Below are 20659 nucleotides of genomic sequence, written 5' to 3' on the forward strand. Positions count from 1 at the left end.
ATTGTCAATCAGTTTTGTTGAGGGTGCAGCTATGGGTGATTTTCCTCAAGTTCGAGGTTTGAAATGACATAGGAAGAATACATGCTCAGAAAATATTCCATTATTACAAGGCTATGATAACAAACTTGTCACCAGACCCTCTCTGCTACATACACTCCCTATAGACTCATTGTTCCAGCAACAATCAATAGCACCCCTCACCTCATCTGTGTCTCAACAATACATTAATTTCAAATGCACAACAATCAAGACTCAGCCAATAGTACAGTGTATGACCAATTTAGTTCGAGGGACAATAAAACACCAGAAAAATACTTGAAGATAGAACCTGATTTATGCTCCAGCAACAAATCTTTAAACTGGTGGGTGTAGGGCATAGTATCCACTTCAGATTATTCTTGACCTGGAAACTAAATAACTGATTAAATTTGATATCACAGTCATGCTTCAACACTAGGAAAGAAATCCAATCTGTCTGTGGATGATTGAGAAATTCTGGCTCTTCAATACACAAATTTTGGCCCCCAATTACTCAGAACTCCACTATTTGGTCCAACAAAAGGTCGACTTCGTTAAAAAAATTGCACAGGCTTCATATCAGCACCATAAGCCTGTTTTATAAGCAGACACCACCTTCACCCAGCGTTCAATCAGTTAGAGGTATGTGACCTTTGCTACAGGAATGCACGTTCAGCAGCTAAATACATAACCATAACAATACTCGGACGACAATTATCCATGCACAGTAACCTCCAATCAGACAACTAAGAATGTCCAAACGACCACCAACACTGATTCTGCTCCAGACAATCGAGAAACAGTGATGCCACGATCTGCCCACGCATACTTCTGTATCAATATGACAGCAAACTCTGCCCAGTGCATTACGCCATTCATCTCCACATCAAAAAGCTCCCCACAATCACACACTCAACCTTCAGCTTCAAATAAAATCAGATGAATTTGGTGCCTCGACTGTCAATAAACGCTGCCTGCATAATGAAGATTGTACTCGGCCAGGAGAGACTCGGTCTCAGTTTGTATTTTTCACGCGCAGCCGCCTCCCAATGATTATTCAGTTTTGGTGTGTCCTCCCAACTAACCCCCGACCTGCTGCTGCTGTTTTCCAATAATTAGTCAATGATCTCGGTCCTTAATGAACTCGGCTCCTGCCACGAATGCGCTCACGGTCTTTATTCAAGTGAATTTGTTCCTTTATTTACGCGCAGACTTCCTTAGCTTCAGTCACCACGCTACGTGGCTGTCAGATCACGTTTTCATTTAACATGGCTCGACCCTTCCCCAACGTTACGTATCCAGGCACCCGATTTACAATCCCGTGCAAAAAAAGCAGAGCAATTGACTGAGGTTCAGGCACTGTTAAAAGTTCTTTGGGACATCAACTAATTTCGCTCCACGTTAGGCTCCAGGAAACCACCTACCGGCCTCACTTTCCTTGAAATTACGACAGTGGGATATCTGCCTCTCTATCCCTGCCCGTTCCATACACAATTGTTGTTCAGAATTGCTGAATCCAATGCTTTGGCCACCGTGGATCCTCACAAATTTTCCAACTTGGTTTCTTCGGAAAAAGAATCGCACATGATTCTGGGCCTTTGCAACATGTAATGGAAATGCACTCAGGCTCAGAAAATCACTTGGACGCAGCTCATGCCCACAAATGAATTTCGACCAGAAGTTGGCCTCAGCCCAGACCAAAAATTTCTCGGCGATTTCAATGCTCACACGACCAGGATAAATAATTGGGCTTTCAAAATAAAAGCTGCTTTAAAACATTTTGATTTAGTATGGCCATTCTAATGAATTTGGCCGCTTAATATTTTGCAAGCTCTTAATATGCTGGCAATAATTTGTGCACATCCACCTGAAGATATATTCAGCAACTATCTATAATGCTCTGGTATATATGTCTATTTTAGCACTTCCAATATGAATTCTCCTACGAAAAGTCATGAAAGGCAAGGTGTTCCAGAACCCTAGCTCTATAGCTGCCGCGAAGCCCTCAGCCGCCATGGGTTCTCAGAATGCCCGGGATGCGAATGGATGCAAGATCCGCAGGCACAGATCAAGGGATCTATCACGCTCAGCAGACGCTCAGGTTGATTTGGTGACTGATGGAGCCACAGACAAGAAGGTAGATTGTTCTGAAGCAGCGCGGCATCAGGCCCCCGCTTACACAAAACGCCCATGGAGCCATCATCTGACCAACGGCGTAGCAGCCAAGGGCGCTCCAGCAGAGCCCCTAGCAGCGTATTCTCTCTATGTTAATCCCAGGGATGATATCTGCTCGGCTTATGATGCCCATTTCACCAACCAGCAGACGATGCCGAAAATCGAAGCCGACAGAAAAGCGAGCCTCGCAGTGCGGCATCTTCCCTCCGCGAGGCTTACGGTTACTTTGGTTCGGGCGCTGTATTTCAAGAGGGTGCACGACCTTCATCAGTGGTGGGCGCCGGATCTCAGAACCCAGTGCACCGAATGTAGGATTAGCGAAGGATCGGAACACTTGAACCCGCCAGTTTTGCTTGCAGAGGAAAAATCCCCTCCCTATGCGCGACAAGTGTTTGACGAAATACCTCTGGCAACTACCGCACTCTTTCACATGCAGCAGCAGTACTGCCAGGATCTGGAGCTGGCTCTACAGCCCCGCAATCTCACTGTTGCAACCTCGTCTCCTCATTCAGGCAGCCGAGATCCTATTCATCTCCAGCAAGTGAATTTTCAGATTCAAATAATTCTTTTGACTGGCAAAACCCTGCTCCTTGGGGTCCAGCCGTCTTTCACAGTGCGCCATCTCTTAAAGATACTTGAACAGAGGCTGGGGATCCCTTCCTCCCTTCTGCGGCTCCTCTTTGCAGGTAAGCAGCTTGATAACAATCTGCCTCTTTCTTTTTATAATATTAAAAGAAATGCCACAGTGATCCTATCACTTCGACTAAGGGGAGGTGCAGTTGGGCAATCCTCTGCCTCCAAAGGTTTTTCCTACAAAGATGCAGTACATGCACAGCCTGCCAAGAAGTCTGCGCAATCTGCCGAGGCTCCCAAGCCTTTCTTGGTGGACAAAATGGAGGAAACCCCTGCTATTGAAATCTCTCATCCATCTCTGGATGATCAATACCAGACATTTGCAGAAACAGCCCTCATCTGCAGATTTAATGGCCTATGGCTCCGCACGGCTGATCTATACCAGTGGATCCATTCCAATTGGACCAACAACTGCAAAGTCTTCCTCTGCTCAAAAGGCTTCTTTATTGTAGTCCTCGCCTTCAACGAAGATTACCAGAAAGCCTTAATGGGAGGCCCCTGGTTCTGGGGATCAGCTGGACTCTTCGTCTCCCCCTGGTTCCCAGACTTTGACCCCTCCACTGCAGTCATCACCAAGCTTCCTATCTGGGTCAGGCTTCCAAATCTCCCTGCGCATCTATGGCATTTTGCTGTCTTTCAAGGAATCGGGGACACCCTAGGCCGCTTCCTGGCTACAGATACCTCAAGGGCGGAGAAAGGAATATATACCTTTGGCAGAATTTGTGCAGAAATAGACATTAGTAAAGGGTTGCCAGATCAGATCATCCTCAAAGTCGGGGACTTCCATTGGACGCAAACTTTGGACTATGAGAACACAGCCTTCAGGTGTCGCCATTGCCATCAGATGGGGCATCTCCAGAACTCATGTGCATCGTTCTTTGACAAAAAGAAGAATATCACTCGTAAATCCAAATCCAAGAGTTGGAAACCGTGTGATATACCCCCTATGGATGACATAGAGTCCTCTAGCTCTGATGAGGAGGACATTGAAGTGGAAGAGGAGAATTTGGAGCAACCGAAGGACGCACCCTCAGCCCGCGCCGAGGATCATTCTGTGCCTCTGTTCTCGCAGAAACGTTCACATGAGTCTTCGCCTTCTGATTCAGACAAGGAGTCTCCTCCTTTAGCACAGAACAATCTGCAAGTAGTTTCGGTTCAGCCAGATCAAAATGGTTGGGTCAAAGTCAGTAAAAAGAAAGGTAAAAAATGTAGATTGGAAGATTCTGCCCATGCTGGGTAGACTCCCTAGACCAGCTTGTTCCTCTTGTCCTCTCTGTCATCTTTTGCTTATGCCGTGGTTGCTCTATGGGACCAAGGTTGATATCATATCATTTCCGGCTCCCTTGCTCTTTAGCTTCGCTTCTCAAAAAGCTCTGATTGTACCATATTTCTTTTCTTAATAGAATTAGTCTTTATTCAAAAAAAAAAAAAATATGAATTCTCCTACAAATCAGCAAATAAGACCCTCAAGCTGGCAGGAACACCAGCTCTGGTACCAATGTAATATCCCAAACGGGATATTTGACTTATTTTGCAGAAATTTAACTCAATTAAAAGTTTCACTATAAAATTATTATTCAATTAACAGAAGATTGCCATGTAAATAGAAAAAGAGAATGCATGCATTTCAATCCTACAATGGGCAGAAATAATCCCATCTTTTATTATAATATATAATTGGGGTTTTACATGCTGCAATAGTAGAATAGCTGATATAGCTGAGATACAACTGGCCTCAAGGATCTACTCCAATGTTGCACGGGCCCTCCACCAAAACTAGACTGAACTGCCACTGTTAAGCTCTCCTGTGAATTCTGGATGAATTCACCAAGGGGAGATGGGTACTCGCCCAATCTCACTAAATCACCTGAGGGTTACCGTCCTGGGGCTACCAAGGAAGTAGAGAATCGGGTTCCCAACCTCTCATACAAGAAAAAATATCAAATCCAAGATGTCCTCTAATGCCCTCCTCCTCCTCTTTTATAGATCTACCAAGGAAGTAGAGAATCGGGTTCCCAACCTCTCATACAAGAAGAAATATCAAATCCAAGATGTCCTCTAAGGCCCTCCTCCTCCTCTTTTATAGATCTGATGGACCCCCCTAGAAGCTCCTATTTTATTATTATTTTAATCATTGAGCACATTTCCCTTAATTAAAATATTCTTTTTAATGTGGGAAAATGGTAAATTGCACCTTGACCTGTCTGCCCCGGTCTTGAAAATCCATCCTAACCATACCATGAGGAACACTAGAAAAATGAACATTACAATGGTAACATGAACCCTCCAAGGCGGCGGCTTCTCCAAAACAGATCCAAAAAAGGCGTAATATGATGCTGCATTACCTCCAAAATAGGCCTCAATTGAATGCCCATGTCCATTCCTCAAGTCAAGGTAACTCCATGAAGAAGGAAAGTGACTTTCGAAGTCAAAAATTAGTCATGAAACCCCTAAACAGCCATATTGACGTCCATATGTATGGCATCGACTCTCAAGATCACTACATTAATCTTCATGTTATATCTTTAGACTATGTCCACATCATCCTTATATCAAACAAGAAGCTCCATAAACCATGGAAACAACCCCTCCAAGTCTTATTATGTCACAACAACACACCATGGGTGTTGTCAGGATCCCACGTCTGGGTCACCACCATACTAGGTGGCAATCAGCTTATAGAATGACCAGTAAAGAAGGCGCTCCATAATCTTCAATGTGGCTTGCCCATAAGGGTCCACATGTGCACAAATAGCCCAAACATGCTTCTGGAAGTGTGACCAATGCCTCAATAAGTGTGAAATACCTTGAAAAACATGAAAAAACCTGGAAATCAGAATAAAGACAACTTGCTAAAAAATTGATATGCCTTGTCATCAAAACTGTCCTGCTCACAAAATGCATGTGAATACCCTTTCCAAAAAAGCATTCTAACACAATGTTTATTTGTTGCAGGTGATAAAAAGGTTCTTGTAGCATCTTAAAGTTTTCTATTATGAGGTTTTCTAATACAGCTAGATTACAGTTACCCTTTCTAGATGTATTAATGTGATTATACTGATCATTTAATGTGATGAAATTGCTCGTCAGCATTACCTTTGGATGTTTATTGTTCAAATCCCGCTGCACAGTTGTTATCAGCATCCATTCCTGAAAATCTCCAGGATGCATTTTCCCTGAAAGTTGTGCGGGCTGGTGATAGGTTGGATTTGGGTGGAGGCAAGTATCGTTTTTGAAAATTAACTTGTTTTATATACAGCAACCATTACCACAATGTTCTGTCTTGACATAATGCAAATGGAAACAGAGTCTTAAATGTTGTGTGTCAGACATCATAGATATATTAAACAAAAATCTGAATTAGTTCCAAAAAATTAAATCCAAAACCTATGGTTTGGCTCTGTGTATGCTTTTCAGGTCACAAGCTTCAGTTTATCTTGACCCCGACTCCAAGATGGCCTGATGCAATGTGCACTTATGACCCTGCAACACAACTCATGTTTACCCAAAAGTTCTTTAGGTGAGGCTTTATCACGTTTTTATTGAGCATGAAGTACAAAGATAAGCATCAACTGGAAACTTATATAGATATTCAGACAATATGACTTGGCAAGCATTTTATTATTGCCATCAGCTGTATTTCAGGTCCCTCTTGTACTTTACATATATGTGGAATATTGTTATCATATTTAGTCTTTCTTATCCCGAAAGAGAAAACAACATGAGAAACTGTTGGACCTCTGTTACATGATATGAATATGCAAAAGAATATACAGGTAGAAATGCCCTTTCAAGGTTAGTAATCAAGCTTCTAATCTTTTCTATTATATGCAGTGCACATGTGTGCTCAGACAATGATTTTGATATTGGAGGGTGGGAAGTATATGGAGAGGATTGGCGTTTCTTTTATGACTGCATGCTTTCTCCAGCAGCACAACAGGTACAAGAGAATTATTTTACAGTCAGACCTTACACAGGATCTCCTTCCAGGTGGAGGAGTCAAACTCTAGGCCCCAGAATATTGTTTTTCGTGGAGTTAACAAATAACCATGCAGTCATTCCGTTTTAGTTACATTTTCCTTTTTATTTTCATCTTTACTTTGCTGATAACTAAGTTCAGACGTATCCACCTTTGGAGATGCTTTAGCCCCTGCCCTCAGTTATATGAGTATCCCATATGCTGATATGTCATTTTGGTCCCACTGAACATGTTTGTCAATAAAGGACATTAGTATAGTCTGATATTCTATTTGTAATCGTAAAAAAGCACAGTAAAAACCAAGGCTGTTGGTAGTGGTAGTGTGAGTGGGAAGCACAATTTTCAAAAATCTTCCAAGAGCATTTTTTATATGATACAAAATTACAAATTTTAATACATTTTGATGAATGGATATTAAAATAAAAAATGCAGAACACTGAATTAGCTGCAGAAAACATGAAAACATAGTTTGAGCTCTTGGCTTAATTATGATCTTTTAAGCATCAACCATTTAGTACACATAACATCAATTATCTTAGCAGTTATAATAATATCATCAATTGATTAATCATCAAGCACAAGATCAACCTTCATGTTTCAACATATAACATTTATTATCAACAAACTATAACGGACAATATCTAACACAAAATGAAACAGAGCATCATATTGATTACGAAAAAGTTGTACGATGCAGTCAACATTTCAAAGGTAGGTTCAAAGTTCAAATTTCAAACTTAAATTATCATATAATGTTTACAATGTTGAATGGTGTTGTCATTGATGCCAACATTGGTTCTTAAACGCTCTTAATATATGTCATAAATTACACCAATGGAAAACTTCAATGGACATCTAGCCCTGGAAGGATGGCAGGAAACCCTGGTAGCCCCGCACTTGTTGAAGTTTTAATGCATTTGCCTTGAATACCCGCGTTGCGTGATGCTCCTTGTCATGCTGATTCTAACAGTATATAGCACATCCTGAGATCCCTCATGGTTTGAGAGAGATCCCTCACGGTTTGAGAGATATGTCAATTTGAAGTTAGTGCCCCCATCTTGTTATTAAAAATCCCAAAGGATGATGATGTGGCAACATGCTAATGGCCAGATTATGGCATAAGGATGCTTTGTTGAAATTAAAATTTAATTTTTGAAGGCAAAAGAAATTTTATTTATTCAAATTTACCTTGGTCCAAATCTTGGAGGGAAAGTCAAATTCAAATTTAATGTGGTCCAAAATGAGAGGGAAAATTTGGCTCCAATATTCAAATTTTAAATTAAATTTGTTCCCTCCTTGTTGGTGAAGTTGGCTCTCTCATGGCACCCTCGAGATCTATATAAGAGACACTCGTCTTTCTCCAATGGCATTAATTAAACGCTAAGCTGAGGCATGATATCTCTGCTGCTAGGAATATTTTGTGGTTTGGTTAAAGCCTTGAGTTATCTGAGCAGCAGACTGAAGATAGATGAAACTTCTGGGCTTAAATTTATGACTTTTGGTCAGGTGATTGGTTAGGGTTCAGTTCCTTTTCTGAGGCCATTCTTCCTTCCCTAAAGAAAGCAAAGTTCATAAAGCCTCAATTCTTATGTGAAAATCTCTATGACCCCTTTTTGAGTAGTCCAACACATCTAAAGTGTTGAAGAATGTAACTAGCATCGGTCTTCATAATTGTATTTGAGTCATAATGAAATATATTTGTCAAAAGAAAGAAAAATAATTTTTTTTATTAAAGAAATTAACTTATTAAAGCATCAATTTCAGGTCAATTGTTTTTAGGTCAAAGCCTCCATTGAAGGTTTCTAGGGTTTATGTCAAGTGTCCTTGTCCATGTCATAATGTAAAGAACCCTTCTTGGGATTTATTTGTCAAGAAAGAAATTTATTTTCATGTAAATTAGGTCTTCTAGGCCTCCTCCACTAAGTCGGCCTCAAACTAGACAAGTCGGCCTAAACTGAGGGGCAAAAACTACTATATAAAGGCAGCAACTCGACCTCATTTGAAGCATTCACTCATCAAGTTCGATCTGCAATTGTTGGGGTAGTAAAAAGTGTGAAATTCAAGGAAGAAGGTGAAATAGGCTAGCGAAGGAGAAGGCATAAGAAGTCGAAATTCTCTCTCTCTCTCACAAATGTGAAGCTTCTAAGCTGCTGGAAGGGTCGAAATTATGTTTTGGTAATTGATGAACTAAGATAAAAGAAGAACATAAGAAAGATAATAATAACTCAAAGAAATCACAAGTAATTATCAACATAAAGAAAATCTTTCTACCTTTCTAATTTTCTAACATAAAGGAAGTCAAAAGTCTGAGGGTTTTGGGCATATTGTTTAGATCTGGTTTTTCGATTTAGAGGTCTCTTATGCATATGAATTACAGTACAGACTTTCCTGGGATTTCTCGGCCCTCATAGGGCACAAAATATTGTACAAATCAATGCACATGGACAAATATTTTGTGTGGTCTTGATAACTGTTCTGGAAGCACCTTGACAATGGTTTATTTGGAAACGTGCTTCTGAATTTTCTGAGCCTTCTCTGCACAAATATTGGGCTCTCACAAGTAATGTTGAGGCTAAACTTTCAAGTAAATTCTTGACACAAATTTCTGGGTGTTTTGTGTGATTAAGGGTTGTGTTGGGCTCCTTTTTAGCTGTTCCAGGACGGGTTTCTGCCAGTAACATTCTTGGCCCTGTGGTAGGGCGTTTGATCCACTTGAGCTCTAATTAATATATATATATATATATATATATATATATATATATGTTATTTCTGCAGCCTGGTTAAATTACCATTTGTGACCCAGCAAATCTGAATATCTTGTGGGCCATTCCTTGAAGCCATCAGCATGAAATTCTTATTGGTGGATCATTCTCCTATAGCAAATGTCTGCAAACTATGTATTTTTTCATGGCATCACTGCGCTTTATTTTGCATGTGCACAAGTTTCACATTTGGGGGATCATTGTGAAAGGTCTGGTGGACAATCTTAAGCACTTCAGCTTTAAGAAGTTCCCAAAGAATTTTGAGTTGTGCGTGTCTCACCACAAGCTCTGCAGACAATTTTTGGATCGAATTACCCTACAAATTGTAGTTGATCGTAGCACCCCTTTGTGGTCATGCACTTCATATTCATTAAGTTAGGATCATGTACTACGCATTGGAAGGGCGATGATACTTCCACTCTCTGCAGTGCTTTATGATTTCATGTGCTAGGGAAGGGTGTTGTTTGTGTACTCTAAGAGATCAAAGAGAAAAGCACAAGTGGTTGAACGTGGCTAGAGGAGTACAACAAGCTTAGTGCAAAATATTGATCAAATACTCATAGATCATAGCCCATAGACACAGAACATTGCCTTATCACACTTGCTCATGGTTGCATACTTAGATCACATGCTACCTTTTCATTATATACCAGATAAAGGTCAATACACAAATTGTTGGTCACTTATCAAGAGTGTTTCTCTGTTGATCACGGCTTTGGTTTGACTTGTCTAATCTTTCACTGATTAAGAATCATAAGGCTGTTGGTGTATATGTTGCTTCTAGGGTGAGAAGTATTGTTGAGATTTAGAATTTGATGACAATATATTGATAAGTACATTGAGTAGGAAATAGATTGACTTGTTAACAGGGAGGGATATGTTTGACTGCAAGTGATATTTTGATGGCAGAAAATCTTCAGAAATGGTTCTGAAAATTCTGAGTTATACATCAGCGGGATTGAGTATCAAGGGACCAGATTAACTTTTGAGCAGTCTTTGCTAATGCACATTTATGACCAACCTATATGCTTTATGCACATTAACCATATTTCATGCCAGGAAGTATTAAAGTCATTAAGCTAGGGTTTCAGTTGCAAAAGTTTTATATCATTCAAAGTGCCATATTGATATTGATAGCAGGAATTGGTATTGAAGTTAACCAAAACTACTTACGCAGGATGCAGTAACAGTTGCAGGATATGGTTGCAGTACGGTTCAAGTTATAGATTGTATGAGTGCAGAATTAATAGTATATGGATATATTGACTTTGAGTAGAATGAGTTGTTGAAGTGGCTTGATGTACTATTGAGTCAGCAGAGGGTTTTGAGCAGAAAGGCTTATATATTGAGACATGTTTGAGTTGGGTGAAAGTATTTGTTGAAATAGGGTTTTTGGCTGAATTATTAATGCAAGATTGCAAGAGATAGTATGTTTTTGAGCTAGATTTTGATCCCCTAAGAAAGAAAAGGTTGATATTGTTGTTGATGACCATGTTTTGCAGATTTGATATTGTTTTGGGATAGTTGATGATTTGATCAGTGCTTGGTTTGCAGAATGAGAAGTATTGTATTGCAGAAATCAGATTGGTTATGGACTTGTTGTTGTCTAGATTGTATAGGCACCGCGACAATGCTTGGTATGGGGGTTGTCACTCTGATCCCCACCCACTTCGTTCTAGCTGTCTCCCAATAGCAGGCTATGGGGGGTAGTCCCTATGGAATGAGATGAAAGAAAACAAGTTGGAAACCAGCTTGTTTGGGAGACACGGATGAGTGGCCTAGCCACTTCGTTGAAACTTGAAATTAAGCAAGATTATTGATTAGATTAAGTTTTTCTAATGAAACTATTGCCTTAACGGAGTCACTTATTCTTGCTTCTTATAAATTGGAACCAAATGACCGAATGGACACCTGCTGCTTGAATGGTTGACTAACCTATATGATATGCAAATCTTAGAACCTATGTGAGATGTAGTGATCTTGATAAATTTTAGTTAAATGCTTAGTCTAAGTGTAACCTTCCCTTCACTATTTTGAAGATGGGCTCCAAGGTAAGTTGTGGGAAGGAGGCTACCAAGAAACATGCTAGGGCCTGATTAAAGATACCTTCTATTAGGCTCCTATCACCCGATGCCTCCAGCATTGCAGAGATTGTGGCTCTGACGACTACAAGGTCACCGTGTTAACCACCGAAGAGTTGTCGAGGCCCCTCAAGCTAGATAAGAAGGGTTGTCCTATGTCTCTATCAACCTAGCTTATGCTAGGAGGTAAATTATTAATGCAATCTAAATTTAATATGCTTATGCAATAGATTATGGGTGAGATTATCTTGAGTTAAGATTGCTTAAGTTATTTAAGTACTTATTGAGAATTTTTCTTAAGGCAAGAGTACTTAACAATGTTGTGATACAATCTTAAACAAGATACGTGTTAAGAGATACAAGTGTAAACTTCAACAATACTCCACAAGATACCAAGTAACTAATTTATCCACCAATGATTATTAACACAAGGTATTATGCCAATCAACAAGATCAATGTCAGATTTTGAGTGCAAAGATAGACAACCTTTTAGGCCAAGATGAGATAAGTCAAATTCAGACTTATGATATCAGCAATAATACTTCAGAAAATTTAGAGCTTATCGACATTATGACAACAGTGAGAAAAAACACTTCAAATAATGAAATTTGCACAACACATGAAACATAAGATTTCCAATTTGACCAACAATGTAAATTAGCTTCTTTAGCACACTTTATAATGATATATTCAGTGAAATTTCAAGTCTAATTTTTTAGTTTACAGCAATAAACAACCACAGATTAGCAACTTAAAAATGCCAAAAATAGATGGTCAATATGCCCAAAAATAGTAAAAATACACGAACTCAAAATTTTCAATTTTTAGGGCTTTTAGGATATGTGATTCAGAAATTTCAGAACTGAAAAATTTATTACAACAGTAAATTAGTCACAGATCAACAAGCTAAAAACACCAAATATGCTCCTCAAAATGTCTAAAAATAACAAGTTATTCCAGAAACTGAAAATTCATAATTTTTTTATATGCTTCAAAAATATTTCAGACTTGAATTTCACAGTTATGCAGCAAATTCCAGCAAGCTAAAATGTTAGATTTAGGTCAAATAAGAGATGCTCAAGTGGCCAAAACTTGTGAAAGTTTAGATTTTGCAATTCTAATTGATTTTGACCAATTATGATGTGATTTTAGGGCTTAGATATTAGTGATTTGACTGTTGTAATAAAACTGAAACAAAACAATGGTTTAAAGATCAAACTCTAGGCCTAAGGCCTTGAAGATCCCACCGTTGAAAATCGTTGAAACTTTGGGATCACATTGCCGCTTGCAAAATATGAATGTTGAGACCTTGAGCCCTCAAGGGCCTAGATCTAGCTCTTCTCTCCGTGATCCCTTGATCCAACCTGCAAAATGAAAATAAAAACACCCAAACCCCAAATATATACAAGATAGACTTAAAATCCCAACCCAAGTTAGAAAAATAATTTATACAAGATAGATTTAAAACCCCAACCCAAGTTAGAAAAATAATTTACACTTAAAATTACAAAATTATTTTACAAATTGTACATGGATTTTAAAATCATTTTTGAGAAAATAATTTTTATAATATTTTTTCTTGAAAGAATGATTAAAACGCTTCCAAAAAATTATTGCTCACTATAGCCTTGACGAAGATTTAATCCACCATATAAAAACTAGGAATCCAAGCAAGATGATCCTTGCTCATAGTCTGTGAACTTGGAGACCAAGGATTGAGTACCTGCAAACACTATGTATTATCTCAAAATATATCAAGTAAAGCACCACATAGGAAGCTCGTAGTCAATACATACCACAAATCAACAAACAAGAACACCTCGAGTTGCACCCCAAAGTATTTTATTATAGTAGAAAAAATAGTTCCCAACGGGACAATAATTTACAAAATGCTTCAGCAACAATTCTAGTTAGAGATCAAGATGACTAGAGACTCAACTAACTCTCTAATTTATAGATAAATCCTCCAAATGGAAAATTAACGACTAGTTTCTTTAATCCTTGTCAAAATAATTTTGGCTGTTGATAAACATTTCAAGATCTTTTAATCTTACCCTTGATTTTTTCTTTTTGAAGAATTTTCGAATTTATCATTTAATTCCATTTTAATTAACTCAAAATTAATTATTTAGAGCTAAATTCCTCAAAAATTTGATTTTGACTTAACCTCCAAGGTTCAAAGGTCCAAATTTTCTTGAAAAATACATATTCCTTTGGTGGAGGACCTTTAAAAATTGACTCTTTTAAGACTTGCAAATTTTTCCATTTGGAGAAATTATTTTCTTAAGACAATTTAACTCTCTAATTAACTAATTTTCTAGCTTAGGATTTAATTTTATTTTTCCAGAAAAATTAATTAATTTACACATGAGAGGATTAATTATTTTTCAAACTCTCTAATACATAGGATTTTTTATTTACAAGACTCAAAGAGGGAATACACATTCGTCTTAGACCCTCAAGACACACAATCCATCTGCGACACAATATGATCTAGTAAACCAAATGATTTGTAATAAAATAATTTAGCCAATTAGTTTAAATTATTCCCAAACCACTTTTACATCAGACTCAACTAAAAACACTAGGACTCACCTAATAATTCGACAATAAATTTCACCCTAGCTTTGGGGTTTATGCTGGAGGGAAGAAACTCCTCTAATTAGCCGAGTCAAAAAACACGAGTAATCAGCGAGGTTAAAAAACCTCCTAGGATGGAATTTGTCATCAAATTATAGGCTTACCGAGGTTGTTACATAGACTCAAGGTTTACTAAAATCATTTACAATATATAACTTGCAGAATGGGATGACCATGACACATGGACTGCTGATATGTTATCTGATCCTTGCTGAAAAAAGTTGGTACTTCTACATCCCTGGAACTTTGACAATTTGAGTGCAACATTTGGCTCCATATGGAGACACATTGCTTCCAAGAAGTAACGTGAGAATCCCATAATCCTGCATCCAAAAAAACAGATGTCCATCAAATGGATATATATTCAAAATCGAAATCATCATGCATATATAGAAAATATCGCTGGAATAAAAAATTCTACTCTAACAAACTAAAACATAAAGGACATAATATAAATGCGTGAAATAAAACTATCTAGTGACATGAAATAAAAGGGAGTAGGGTTAGAGATATTATATAAAACGATGCCCCATGGCATCAAATGTCTTCAACATAGTGCATAGTGAGCATCTGTCGACTCTCTGGCAAATCTGTGGGTTGTTTCTCAAATGTGCCATGCTAAATTCTGAAAATGCTAGGACTTTGACTTGTCTGAATATCAAGCTGCTCTTGGCCATCAGACGCATAAAACCTCTTCCTTCTTCCTTTTTGCATTTTGTTTTTTCTTTTCAGTGGGCTCAGATGTCAATAATGAGACCAACATAGATTTTCTGTCTTGATCTCGAAACTGCTTGGATGAAAAATTTGAGGCATGCCCAATTTTATCCTGGATATATTCTGCCAATGGAGACACATAGGCTTGATCTTTCCAATTTTCCTTTTCAACCATGGTACTTCCAACTGACTTGTCTTGAGTGGGGCAAGTGACCTTCTTGTAATGAGATGAAAACTGCTCTGGCAAACTAGGAGACCCATGAGTTGTGAAAAACCCTTTGGGCTTACCCTCTGGATCCTTCGGTTTGAGTTGAAATCTCAGAACCTGTCTTTTCCATCATTTGCAACCTATTCTGAAGAATGGTCTTTTCAATTCTGATGGCATCAATCTGATCAGAGTGTCCAACCTTTATAACACTTCTTTCTTTGGCATGTCTTTCCTCCATGATTAACAACTTATTCTGAGGGTGTATCTGATCATATTCCATATCTTGTATTACTTTGTCATTTTTAGGTTTCATGGAAATCAAATGATTCTGCATATTGGACATCTCTTGAACACACTTTTCCTCAATGATGGCTACTTGATTGGAGTGAATAATTTTCATGACCTTTAGCTCCTCATCATGTTTTTCTTCCATAGCTGACAACCTTCTTTGAAAACTAATTCCATGTCCTTTATTAGTTTATTATGCTTTGCTTGAATAGAATCAATTTCTTCCTTACGATTTGTTTCCATAGTAATCAAATGATTTTCGATGGTGGATATCTGGTTAGAATGTTCATCCCTTATGACATTGATTTCCATGGCATGATTCTCCCCCATTCCTTGTACCTGTTCTCGAGGTCACTTATCTTCTTGTCATGATTGGTAATTAATTTTGCTTGATTAAGCTCCATGTTCTTTAGTTCCTCAGCATGTTGTTCTTCTATGGTTAATAATCTGTTTTGAAGACTGACCTCCGTGCTTGGCATAGAGCTCATTTCTTTCTTATGGTTTTCCTTTATGATGCTCAACTCTTCAACATGCTTTTTCTCAATATCCATCCATCTGATGTGCAAGGATTTCATTTCCTTGGAGTGATCTGCCACCAATTTTTCTTGATTAAGCTCCATAGTTTTCATCAACTGAGCCTGACTGAACTGCATTGTTGGAAATACTGGGGGGGTGAACAAATATTTTTTTTCAATTGTTATTTTTCCCAGTTAGATCACTTATTATTAGAACTCAAAATGAACAATAAGAATAAATACTTTTATTAATTAGGAATAACGAGGACTTCAATCCTCTTCTTTACAATAAGTACAATATAGTGTAGGGCTACAACCCTAGATGAAGACACAAATCTCCAATCCACCAGGATCCAACCTGTACTTTTCCAAGTACCGACTTGCACTTCACAAGGCTCCAACCCTATCTTCCCAAGGCACCAACCTTGTTTCTATGAGGCTCCAACCCTCTCACTGGTATAGGCTCCAACTTGGTCTTCTTGAGGACTCCTATCCTTTAGGGCTCCAACGCACTGCTTTAACTCTTCAAGATATATTTAATAGTTCTTCATGACTCCTAATATATTTTGCAATGAGCCCTGACAATATCTTCACCTTCAGCACTGCCCTCAAACAATCTCTAAGGCACTTAGCTCATCAATGACAACTTTGTCTTCTTAGAAGTTGTCACCACTGCTCTTCATGTCAACCAAATAAAATTCTCCAAGGTCACTTGATGATGACTTCAACATCATGGTCTCCAAGGGTGCCTTCAAAATGTCTTTAATATGCTACCCCAAGAACTCTCCAAGAGTTCCAAACACTGCACTGCCGAAGGCTCCTATTACTCCACTGTCCAAATTCTTTACTGCTCCAAGGCTCCCAATCCTTCACTGTCCAAATACTTCACTGCTTCAAGGCTCCTAATACTCCTCTGTCCAAATTATTTACTGCTCCAAAGCTCCAAACAATGTTTGTAAAAATATCAATGGGATGCTTTAAGAGATGTATAATTTGACTCGAAGTCTGCTTCTTATTACTTCAGCGCCCAATCTTTGTGATCACAGGACCAAAATGTTAGTAAGATGGTCTGAGATGCTGTAGGACAGTCCGAGAGTATAACTACAAGTCTCCCACATAACTTATCACTGCCCACCAATAGATTAGTGATTGTTCTTACCTTTGTCCGAGACTGTGACTATGAGCTTCAGATCTCCACAGATCTATCTTCAAATGTTGGTCTAGACTCTAGAATGTGCTTCAGCAATTGTGCTCTAAAGTATCAATCTTCAATAGGTATGCTTCAACGTTGTATTCAAGATCTTCAATTCTTCAAGGGTCCTTCAATAAGATATCTTAAGCACAACTGCTTTAAGGTGCTTCAAGAGACTCTTCAATATATTCAATGCCTGCTCAAACAACGCCCCAAGTCTACTACAACAACGATACAAGTATTTGTTCAAGAGTGCTTTGATGGTCTTCAAAATTGATGCCAAAGTAATGTGCCAAGAAAGTGAGTGTATCCCTGTAGCTCCAACAGTTTCAGATATACAAGCTTAAGTCCGAGTCCTAAATCTTATGACAGGTATCTGAACATTCCATAGGTGACAACCTTTAGATCGAAGTTATCACAGGTTTGGTTTCTACAACTGAGTATCCACAAATGATTGTCCACAAGTTTGTGCTGTAGTCCGAGCTCCACAGACTTGGAAATCCAAGTCACCTACAATGCACACTTGTCACAGGTTTGCTGTCTGAGTTTCTCCTACAGGTGGGTCTGCGGTCCAAGGTCACAAGTGGCTATCACACACAGGTGTATGTCATGAGCCTGAGGTCTTTCCACAGTCAATAGTCCGAGTTTTCTTTTTCCTTTTATAAGACAATTGTCCCACAGTTGATTATCCTTTAGTCCAAGGCTAAGGAAATCTTAACACAGAAGTTCTTGTTGTCCGAGCTTGAGGAAGGATAATTACAAAAGTATGCCCAATCACTGAAAACGGAATTAGCCCAGACAATGCTCTAAAAAACTTCCTCGGCCATCTTCCTTTTCTATGTTGCTTCTCTGTATTTTTCACCGGATTTGACTGCTGAAATGATGAATTTCAACTTGTATTTATACTCAATTGACCTAAAATGAAGAGACACATCACTTGGATGAGAAGTCGACTTGCATAAGTTGGCTTATGTCGGCCAACATTTAAAATATATTTTTTTCAACTTGAAAAATCATTTTCTCTTGTCTATGAGGAGTTAGAGGACAAAGTCCTCTACAAGATGGTGCCAATTCCACCTTTAAATGAGGTCACTTTTCCATCAATAAATTTATATTTTTGTGAATTGTCATCATTAATTTATCCATGGCAGCCTTTGGTATTTTATTTCTAGGGCTCCTTCTTCATAGACTTAGGCCTTCAAGACTAGGGCATCATGAGAATCAATTAAGAAGGCTAGGGCTTCATCTTATTTTCCATCCAACAATCATTCATGCATCATTATTTCATAAGGTCAAATGCTAGGGTTTCATCAATGTATATGGTTAATGCTATGGCATTTTCACTTAGGCTAGAACATCATATAGCAAGCATTAGTTCTAGGGATTGCATCAAGAATTTAGGACTAGGGCTTTATTTCCAGAGCTAGGGTTTCATGAGCATCTAGGGCATCACGAAGATAGGGCTTTAGGGTTTTATCATGTAGCTAGGGAATGTGCATCATCTTCATGCTTAGGGTTTTCTCCTAGAGTTTGCATGAGGTTAGGGAAAAGGGTTATTCATGCATCACAAGAATATTTTCCATCTCCAACAATGCCATATTGACATCAATGACAACTTTGACCAACAATCTCCCCCTTTGTCATTGATGGCAATATTCTTGCCCTTTCAACAATTTCTCCCCCTTTGACATCAATGGCAAATGGGGTGTCCAAGTACTCCCCCTATCAAGCTATTTCTTGACATGCTGCTTCATTGTATTTTCTTCATCAATGATAGTTCTTCATCATGTATATGTCGCTCCCCCTGTCATGGTGCTCTTCATTAATGAACTTTCTCCCCTAAGCCTTTGCATGTCTTCATGAAAATGGATGAGGTAGATGATCAACAAACTTCCCCTGCTTGCATAAACTCCTCTATCTCTTCTTAATTGGAAAAATCTCATCATCAAAACTTGTAATATTATCTCTGCCAATGATGCATTCATCAAATCCACAAGAAGTGTTGTAGGCTTGAGTGTTCAAAAGGATTTCTAGTCCAATTTGTTTCCTTCTCCATACTTGTGTAACTTTCTTTTCTGGCTTGGTAGTCATGCTTTTAGCTTGTTTAGGAACCCAATTCAAGTTACAATCACGAGCCACCAAGATTGATTAGTCAGTTTGATTTTCTAGAGCGGGGCTTGCTGAGAAAATTCAAACAAGTGATCTGTTGCAATGAAGGGCAGCGAGTACATAGCAGAGAGGTAGAGATAGTGCTTGAGGGTCAGCGTAGTGAATGCAGAGGCATCTAGAGACTACGCAAAAGCAGTAGAATTTCATGTTAGAAATTCTCACATGCTATTAGATAAGAGATTGGGCAACAGGATTAGAGAATGTGCAATGAGTCGGGAGCATGATGCTGGGGCAACAACTCAAAAGGACTCACGCAGTTCTTCTGGGAAAGAGGAAAGCACAAAGAATATGGATCACGACTATTCTATGTTAGCTTCCAGACTGGAAGAAGAACTCACTTGCTTAGCAAGTTCTGCTTCATTTGAGGTTTTGTATATTGATAATGGAGCCTCTGCGCACATGATAGGAATACGAGAATGTTTTTCAAGCTCTCGAGAAGAACAGATGAACTTCCAAATCACCATGGGAAATAAGTCAAAATGTACCCCCGTAGGGAGAGGTACTATAGTGTTTCAAACAAAAGCAGGGGATCATCTTCAAGTAACCAATCTGCTGCATGTGCTAGGATTGGGGATGAACTTACTCTCTGTATGTCAATTAAAAAACAAGGGCGATGATGTTTTCTTCATTGGGAAGAAAGTATATGTCAAACATCCAAGTTCAAAAAAGAAGGCCCAAATTGGAGTCAGAAGTAACAGGTTGTATAAGTTACAGCTAGAATCTCCAATGGCACTGATAGGCAGCAGTGGGGAAAAAGATTTGAATGAACTATGGCACAGGAGGATGGGACACTTGCACCATGGGGCTCTAAGAATTCTTGGAAGAACCGTCACATGAGTTCCAGAGTTGAGTACCAAACGAGACGATGTATGTAGAGGGTGCGCACTAGGAAAGTACGCCAAAGCAGCTTATTCCAGAACTAGCAGTAGGGCTTAGAGTGTTATGGGATTGATACACTCAGATATCTGCGGACCCATGTCCACAAAATCTCTTAGTGGTGTCGAATACTTCATCACCTTCATTGATGACCTTTCTAGAAAGACTTGGATCTACTTTCTAAAAACCAAGGATGAGATTTTTGATCGATTCAAATAATTAAAGGCTCTAGTTGAGAATCTGACAAGAAAGAGGATAAAAGTGTTGCGCTCAGACAATGGTGGGTAATACATTGATAAGGACTTCACTAATTTCTGTATAAGGGAAGGCATCAGAAGAGAATGGATAGCTCCTTATAATCCAGAGCAGAATGGAGAGGCAGAGAGGAAGAACAAGACTATTATTGAA

General features: G+C 38.7%; 1 protein-coding gene across 1 annotated transcript in view; it reads left to right on the forward strand.

The window, feature by feature from the left end:
• The window catches only part of LOC149211252 (uncharacterized), a 277136-nt gene that overhangs the window by 161531 nt on the left and 94946 nt on the right, over positions 1 to 20659 (forward strand). The window contains exons 5-7 of the mRNA XM_089396978.1: positions 5917 to 6045; positions 6244 to 6346; positions 6661 to 6766. Of these exons, the coding sequence (XP_089253104.1) occupies positions 5917 to 6045; positions 6244 to 6346; positions 6661 to 6766 (338 nt within the window). The remainder of the gene's footprint in view (positions 1 to 5916; positions 6046 to 6243; positions 6347 to 6660; positions 6767 to 20659) is intronic.

Source organism: Pinus tabuliformis, chromosome 1_2 (assembly GCF_031772625.1).
Source record: "Pinus tabuliformis cultivar Carrire ecotype Pingquan chromosome 1_2, CPIR1, whole genome shotgun sequence".
NCBI classification, from domain to species: domain Eukaryota; kingdom Viridiplantae; phylum Streptophyta; class Pinopsida; order Pinales; family Pinaceae; genus Pinus; species Pinus tabuliformis.